The sequence below is a fragment of the Pyxicephalus adspersus genome, chromosome 5 (genome assembly GCF_032062135.1).
Source record: "Pyxicephalus adspersus chromosome 5, UCB_Pads_2.0, whole genome shotgun sequence".
Classification (NCBI taxonomy): Eukaryota; Metazoa; Chordata; class Amphibia; order Anura; family Pyxicephalidae; genus Pyxicephalus; species Pyxicephalus adspersus.
The window spans coordinates 137,220,176-137,228,711 of record NC_092862.1 but is presented as its reverse complement, the minus strand read 5'-3'; the positions used below and the strand labels follow the sequence as shown (position 1 = coordinate 137,228,711).

The window sequence follows — 8,536 nt, the reverse complement described above, 5'->3', positions numbered from 1 at the left end:
ATTTGCAATCCCTATTTAATGTACAGCGCTGCGTAATATGTTGGCGCTATATAAATCCTGTTTATTAATAATAATAATAATAATAAATAATATTAATAGTGGCCCTGAGGGTCAATGTCATGACCACTGTGTAGCCACTAACAGTTGTATTAAGAGGCCGAAGAGGAGATTTACCGCTGTCTTTCCTTGGCTCTACATTAGATGGCCTGGGAATCAAGAAGGAAACCTCTGTCAAGGAGGAAACCCTGTCAATAGGGAAGACCTGTGAATCCTGATAGGAGCTTGTTCCAAATAGTAGGGCCCTTGTCAAAAAAATAGTGCTGGAGGTCACAGACCTCTAACTAGAAGACCATTAGTTGCGGTGCAGAATTGTTGCAGAATGGGGGACCCAGGTCCAAATCTAGATTAAGGTCTATAGATACCCAACTGTATGTAGTCAGTTGATCCAATGAGCAGTACATTGCTTGTTTTAACAAAGCCCCTTTCAACCATGTTTAATTTACAGTCACTACTAAGAAGTTGAAATTTCCTAAAAGTTGCCATGTGTAGCCTGAACAATATCAATTGCATAATCGAGCTTCTAAAATTTGCGCATGAAGCCTAAGCCTAACAAATCAACATGTCATGGGTAGTAATTATAGTTCACTCCTATTAAATTGGCCTCACAGCTTATACTTGTTATTTGTTACAATGGTTTCGTAGTTTTATAATGCTGAATGCTGAGTGATCGATAAGCCTGCCGACCTGATGTAAGCCTCTATGGCAGTCAGAGCATCTGCTGCTGAAATGTATTTTATTGTTGTGCTCCAGTTTAATGAAATCTGGAAGATCCTATTGTTCAGCTGTCACTCCGCACTGTACTCTGCTGCTGTGTACTGTTACTGTGTCAGTGTCAGCAAACAGCTACTGACGCTTGTGTTTACCTTCATAATAAATGAGTCTACATGCCAATCCTGACAGACCGGTCTGCTCAGGTAAGAGAAACACTGACACTGTCACAGCGGGGGGAAATGCTTCATGGTGGATCTAGGTGGACAGTATGCGGTATTTTTTTTACTGTTCAGGTGATGGGCTTGGTTTTTTGCTTATATATAAATATACAAACAGAAAAACACAAACACACATCAAATATATTTATATTTATTTATATATAAATATATATATATATATATATATATATATATATATAAATATATATATAGATACATACATTTACACATACACATAGTATATTATATATTCATGTTTTTTGCCTAAAGGCTGCCAGCACACAGTATCTCTCCATCTCACTCTCTCTCAACACCCTTTTATAGCTATATACCTTTTATACTATATATATATATATACACACACACACAAACACACACAACCTTACTTTAAATCTTTAAATGGGACTATTACTAGAATAGACCAGAAAAGAGTGAAAATGGTACATTCACACTGGTACATTGCATTACCGCATTCCGTTCCATGTGCAAATGCATACGATGTGCGGCAACATACATGACTGGTATTGAGTTGCTGGGAGTCAATTTATCCCCCCAGATGCACCATACTAACACATTAAAGTGTAACAGATGGTAGTGTTTGGCTGCGTTTTGCTGTGCTTTATAAAATGCAGGATACAGCTGTGTGCAAAGTGCAACTTTGCTGCTGATGCAATGCATAGAACAAAGCCTAACATTGTTCAGGGTTCAAAAAGCCACCCCCAGTGACCATGTGAGTAGCTCCCTGGATTCTGGCTTCAGGGATGATCTAGTTAAAAGTAAATTGAATGAGAACAGCAGAGCTGCAGTGTTTGTTCTATAGCAATTATACCTGCTCTGTAATGATTCTTCACAGTATAGGAAACAAGTAATCAGGGCTGCCATTAGTGGGGGGAAAAGGGTACTTCTGTACTGGACCTTGATTGGAAGAGTCTTTTTCCTTCCTGGACCTTTTACCTAGTACAAGGCAAATACATTTCTAATGGAGGTCCTAGAAGTAATCAATGAAATTACACAACACTATGCTAATATCAGTAGGAAATGTTCAACCTGCAGCCTGGTACCTACATAGGGCCTGTCCGCATGACTCAGTGGGCCTGATTTATTAACCCCCCCCCCCTAGCATTCTAATTCTGTCCATATTTCCATGCAAGAAGTGTTTTTTTTGCATGTAAATTTATTTTACATTGTAGGCCTATAATTCTTAGGTATAACTCACTGAAAAATGTCCAATATTTAATAAATTTAATAATAATTTACTTTAGGTAAAAAAACACAAATACTTGGCAAAAAAAAAATAGTGAAACATGGTATATAATTGTACAGTAGCATGTATAATATATATATAGTATAAATATATATATATATTATATAAAAGATTTCTTTGTATTGGAATCAATACAGCTATTTTGTATTGAATCCAGTACAAAATTATTTGAATTTCCCTCCCACACCGACGTCACTGGGAAACTCCGGAGAATGTCTCTGCAGTTCGATCGGAGACTGGAGGAAGAAGACGTGTCCCGGGGACCTGCGGGGACAAGCAGGATGCCGACGGAACAAGGTAAGTGGGGTTTTTTATGATTTTTAGCGACCCCGAATGTGACTCTGGATTTCCAATTTTTGCTTAGAAAATCCACCCCGAGTCACACTCTGGATTACCGCTAGGGGGGTAAAAGCTCTCCAAGGCTGGAGAGGATACACTTTCATCAGTGAAGCTGGGTGATCCAGCAAACCTGCAATGGATCTGGTCCAGGATTCAAAACATTTGCTAGCAAATAACTTTTGAAAGAATATATTCCAGGTTTTCTGTATCACCCAGCTTCATTGCTTAAAGTGTATCCTTCCCAGCCTTGGAGAACTTTAATAAATTAGGGCCAGTGTATGCAGTCAAGGTATGGATAATAAGTTGTGATTTAAAGCTCAGTGTTGCCATCATGCAATCTTTGATACTTCAATGTCTTCTAATACCAGGGCATTATTATCCTTGGTGTTTGTAATAAATGGGCTTATCGAGAAGACACCTAATAAAAAATGACTTTGCCTGGATAACTGTCATATATTTCATTTTTATCATTATGCTCTTTCTTACAAAAAAAGTCCTTTGCTGTGTAAGAAGCCCCTAAAATATTGCAGGTTCCCCATTGCGGTTCTGCTGCATTTACAATAACAGGGAACAAAATTGATTGATATAGATCATTGGCGATCACATATCAATATTTGTCCTACGATCTCTGAGAGAGATAGTGATGGGAAAGCTAAAACATCAAACTAGAACTGGAACTGAGCAGAAATCTTGACGTGTCCAGGGAGAAAAATGCTGGGGGTTCTAACTATTTTTTGCTCTAAATTCATCTTTAGATATATTTTAATGACTAGTAGAGCAACATGATTTTGCAGGGGGTAACTGGGATCAAAACTAAATCAAGAAAATCTATGATCACAGCCAAAGGCTATTCTATATGTATTCGAGTAAAAAAACAAACATTTCTTCAAACGTTCTGGTTTAAAACCAATAAAAGCAAATATACTTTTTCCTGTCTAATCCACATTTGACTGGTTCTCCTTAAGACCTGTATATTTTTCTAATTTGTTCTGCCTTAACATTGGTAGAAGTTCAACCAAAACATAAATTTCTGTATGAGATAGAACCCAGCACGTTGGTAGAACATTTTAATGGCCTCGTTCCAAAGCAACTCTTTCTCAATACGCCACTGCAGCCATTCCACTCTCCCTGGGTTGTAAATGGGATGAGGAGGCCTAGCAGCAATCTATGATGATAATTTTCCGAGCAAAAATGGAATACCTGTTATGTTTTAATAGGCATGTGAGTGCTCACAGCAGCGTAGGTGGAGAACAGGGGGGTTTCCTGCTAGAACCTGGAATGACCTGACAGACGGCTGGAGTAAAAGTGTAAAAATGAAGGTGCTGTGTTATTTCCCTTTGAGACACTCTGTTTACTTATATTATTAAACGCATTAGATTTATTAAAGCCATGTTTTATTAGTGGTTTCTTGTTGACACAAAATAAGACTTGTGTACAACATCAATAGCACAATGAGAGCAGAAAATTCTTCAGGTTTTGCAAACATTGCTTGTTCAGAAGCCAAAGACCTCTCACCAAAGAGTGGTTGTGTTCGGTGCCAACTGCTACCAAGCAATGGGAGATATTAAATACCTGTTTATAGTCCTCCCCCAGATGACCATAGTAGGTTCCCCAGATATGTGTTTATTTAGAGTGACACCAGCATAAGGCTTTGCAGTTCTGGTGATCCCACTGTTGGAATTCAAGTAAAGTAGGAGTATGTTGGCAGTTTGATTTATCTACAAGAGGAGTTGACCCTTATGTTGACCCTGGAAAGCCCATTTCCTCTATCAAATATGTACTCTAAAGATAATCATCATCAGCCTAAATGCTAATCAAATATGTCAGTATTTACTGTCATCAAAAACTCAGGATTTATTTATCAGTGCTTAGCAGAAGTAAACTCTGAAAACAAAAAGTCCCCAGGGTAATTTTGGCAGAACATGTAAAGTATTTAATGTACAGTGCTGCGTAATATGTTGGCGTTAAATAATTCCTGTTTAATAATAATACTAATAATAATATTGTAAAAGTATCTTTCTGGTGGCTTTTTTTTTTTTTGCTTTAACAGACCATATAGAAACCTGGATGATGGGTACAAACAGACCACGGGATGATGATGGGATGATGAATAAACAGACCATACATAAACCTGGATGATGGGTACAATGTAATTTGGCCACTGATAGAAAGTTTGTAGTGGACCTGTAAGACTCATTGGTGAAGACTGTGCTTTGGGTCATGCTTTGGTTACAGGTTCCTGGACCTCTCAATGCTGCAAAGAATTTACAAAAGCTCTGGAACCAAAGAGTAGCTTTTATCAAAGAGGTCATTTGTGAAAAAAGTGTTTATGTACTTAGTATTTTGATGGCCTGTGAACTGCAAGGCTGCTGTTTCTCTACACTGTAGTCACTGAGTATTCTTCACTTCCAGGTGCTTGAAATAAGTGCTTTCCCTCTGGTCACTAAGATTCTTCTACTGGCTCATATAATAATACAGGACATACGGGGCAGTGAGAAGAATCACACTGACCAGCGGGGATAGCAAATACTCAACTCATCTGATGGTTTCCTGCTTGCAGGGACTGGGAAGTTCAGATGCAGTAGCTTTTCAGTAAATGGGACACTGAAAATATTCTTTTACAGTTAGGCTTTTCAGTGAAATCTTCAACATATAACTTCACATTTCATGGCAATACATTTATTGGGTTTTATTGCATTATCGGGTTCTGATGGCATTTAACATTGATTTTCCATTCCACCTTTAAATCCAATAAAACTTTTCCATCTGATGTTGCTCTGAAAGTAAATCAGATGCCTACTGATTATAAACTACTATTTTGGGGGATTTCAATCAGACATGAGACACATTGGACATGTTTATAAAGTATAGTCATGTCATATGTATGAATGATTGGATTCAATTCAATCAGAATCACAATTAATTACCAAAAAAGACAGACTATAGTACCTGTATGTGTAGTGAGTTTTTTACTTTAATCTAGTTGAATACCAATTGAAATTAATGGTATCAGTCAATGGGGCTAATTTCCTAAGGGAATAAAGGCAGTTCACATAGCAATGTGAATTATCACCTTGCAAGGGATATTTCACTTTGCTTAGTGAATAGGATGAAGCTCTGCTAATCCTACCCAATCAATCATGTGCAAGGAACAATCCTGTTTTTTTAGATTTCTTTCATGTGATTGGGAATTCTTAACAAAGTAGATTTTCACCATATTCACTCAGCTATTTGAATCTTCCATTATAAGGTACAAATTCACTTTTGTAAGTGAACAAGCTACATTGATTTAGTAATTCAGCCTCAATATGTACTATCCCTAACTTGACAGCAAGTCAGTAGAAACATGCAAGAATGGAAGGCGTGCATGCACTCAACATAGAACATACATTCGATCCTAGATCCACTGTTAGCAAACAAAAGCAAATATCTATGAGCAGTGCATATAGTAATTGTGGTTTTGCCATTTGGGCCAGCCAGTGGACTTCAGTATCATTAGCTTCATTGGCAATATAGATTACAATAAAATTCATATTTAACAATTTGCAATATGCTGAAAAAAGAAAATGCACTGGAAGAATTTCAGCATAAAAATTATTTTTATAATTGCCATTTCTATGTGTACTGTTAAATGAATGGCATACCTAAGAAACAAGGTCCATAGACTGCGCCCTTTTTATAGTAGATTCATATCCTATTCACCCTGTGTATGTATTTGTAACATCAGTGCTATCTTTATACATCTAACAGTCTGTGGCCTACATCTAGTACATTGAAACTTTTTGTTTTAATGTAACATTTTCTCCCATGTTTTCACAACTTGCAGTAACACTTTAATTATCATGCGGTGTGCTCCGCATGTAAGGAATGCAGCTGTAACCAACACTACATATTCCATACCAGAAACATCAAGATGACAGCCGATAAGACTGTCACAGTACACAGCAAAACAGATGAAGTGTTGTGAGGATAAACAGTGGTCTATATGGTCAGAATGTGTTCCTTGCAAGAGATTTCTCTAATTTGCTTCTTTTATGTCTGCTAAATATACCAGTGAAAGTCTTAAGGTTGAGTCTGTCAGGGAACTACCTGCTGGATGTTCCAGAACGTTCAAAAAGGAGAAAAAGAAAAGCATCAGTTTGTGTTCATGTAATGCATCAGTAATTATAAAGCTCACCAAGACTGGACAAGATAGACTATCATAGGTGAACCTGGGTGATCCAGCAAATCTGAGATGGGTTTCTTAAAAAGAATGTGTTATTGTTTGGCAAATGTTTTTAATCCTGGACCACATCCATTCCAAGTTTGCTGGAAAGGTGTACAGGAAGACCCAAAACTCTCAGTTAAAAATGACAGAACCAGGAATTATGGGAATAATTTTGCAGAGTACCCAAGACATGGAACAAGCTAAAAGCTATAAGCTAAAAGCTGACTCAATTTACCAGTCTAATCCAATAATTAAATATTAATTTTGGCTGAAGGGACTTTGCAATATCCAATCACATTCATTCTTTTCTTTTTAAGTTAAAAAATGACAAAAAATTTCTGGTGACAACATTGTTTTTTAAACCCTCTCACCCATTTGACTTCTTCTGGTCACAGAAGGAAGGTCCCTGGACTTTTCCTACCTATAGGAGTGATGATGACGGTGAACTGCATCTCTTCTTCTCTTCCAGTAATGTTGTTGGAGGCCCGGCACAGGTAGTCCACAGTCTTTTGTCTGACTTTGTCCGAGAGAAGTTTGAAGTACGGCCCGTAGTTGACAATTACAGTAGAGTTGTTGCCCCGCTGAATCCAGGCGCAGGTGTTTGGTGGGTTAGAGTCGGCCGAGCAGTCAAAACGAACGGATTCTCCAATGTCAATGGTAAAGACCTCTCCGACTTTAAGTCCCTTATCGGAAAACACTCTCAGACCATAAGGTCCATCTGTTAATATAAAAATATAATTATGAATTATAATTGAAGATCTATGTACTTGTGTGTTGTAAAATTACCCCAGCCTCCCTCAATATTTATCTCCACTTTTGCTGATGATGCCAGCAGCCTCCCAGAGTTTGCAGCCTGGCCAGGTAGACTTGGGAAGCTGCCCATGCTGTAATATTCCATAGACTTAAATGTAAACTACCCACATACCAGAGGCAGTACCCCAAAGGGAATTTTAGCATACAGGCTTGAGCACCATGGTACTCAATTTTAAATGGCTGCAGACTATGCAAGAGGCCACCACCACTTGATAAGTGGGATACGCACTGTGTTTAAGGGAATGAGGGGACTAGGGAATAGACTGGTTTGATGAAATATTTCTTTAATCACATACTTGTGCTTTAAAGAACCTGAGCAAAATGCATCACTTTTTACTACAATTTCAACAACTGCTTCTCCAACTCTTTCCAAACTCTTTTTGGTCATTTTGCAGTTTTGCTGCTGCGCTGGCCTGAAACAAAATGATCTGTGTGACATTATATCCAATCATTCACAGATTCATTGGGCCTGATTTATTAAGGCTCTCTAAGGCTGGAGAAGATACACTTTCATCAGTGAAGCTGGGTGATTCAGCAAAACTGTATTTCTTCAAAGCCATTTGGTATTTGCTAGCAAATGTTTTAGACCTGATTAATTCCAGGTTTGCTGGATCACCCAGCTTTACTGATGAAAGTGTATCATCTCCAGCCATGGAGAGCTTTATTAAATCCAACCCATTGCATGGTGATCCCACCAGCAGCAAATGCTTATTCTCTCTTCATTCAACTATTACTATTTTAAATGCTGGGAGCAAAATAAATTGTGCGTACTGAGCCACTCCCTTCCATATCAAAAAACTGTCCTGCAATGCCATCTCTGATATTTCTATCTTGAAAACTTCATTTGAACTTTATATTTTCAGTTGCATCAACAGAATTTAAAACAGTTGATTCCGGATATATAACAATTCTGCATTTAATATA

At 37.8% G+C, this 8,536-nt stretch overlaps 1 protein-coding gene across 2 annotated transcripts in view; it reads right to left on the bottom strand.

The window, feature by feature from the left end:
• HEPACAM2 (HEPACAM family member 2) overlaps nt 1-8,536 on the bottom strand; it is a 61,034-nt gene that overhangs the window by 16,783 nt on the left and 35,715 nt on the right. For both annotated transcript variants that reach the window (XM_072412866.1, XM_072412867.1), the window contains exon 4: nt 7,221-7,517. In XM_072412866.1, coding sequence (XP_072268967.1) covers nt 7,221-7,517 — 297 coding nt within the window. The remainder of the gene's footprint in view (nt 1-7,220; nt 7,518-8,536) is intronic.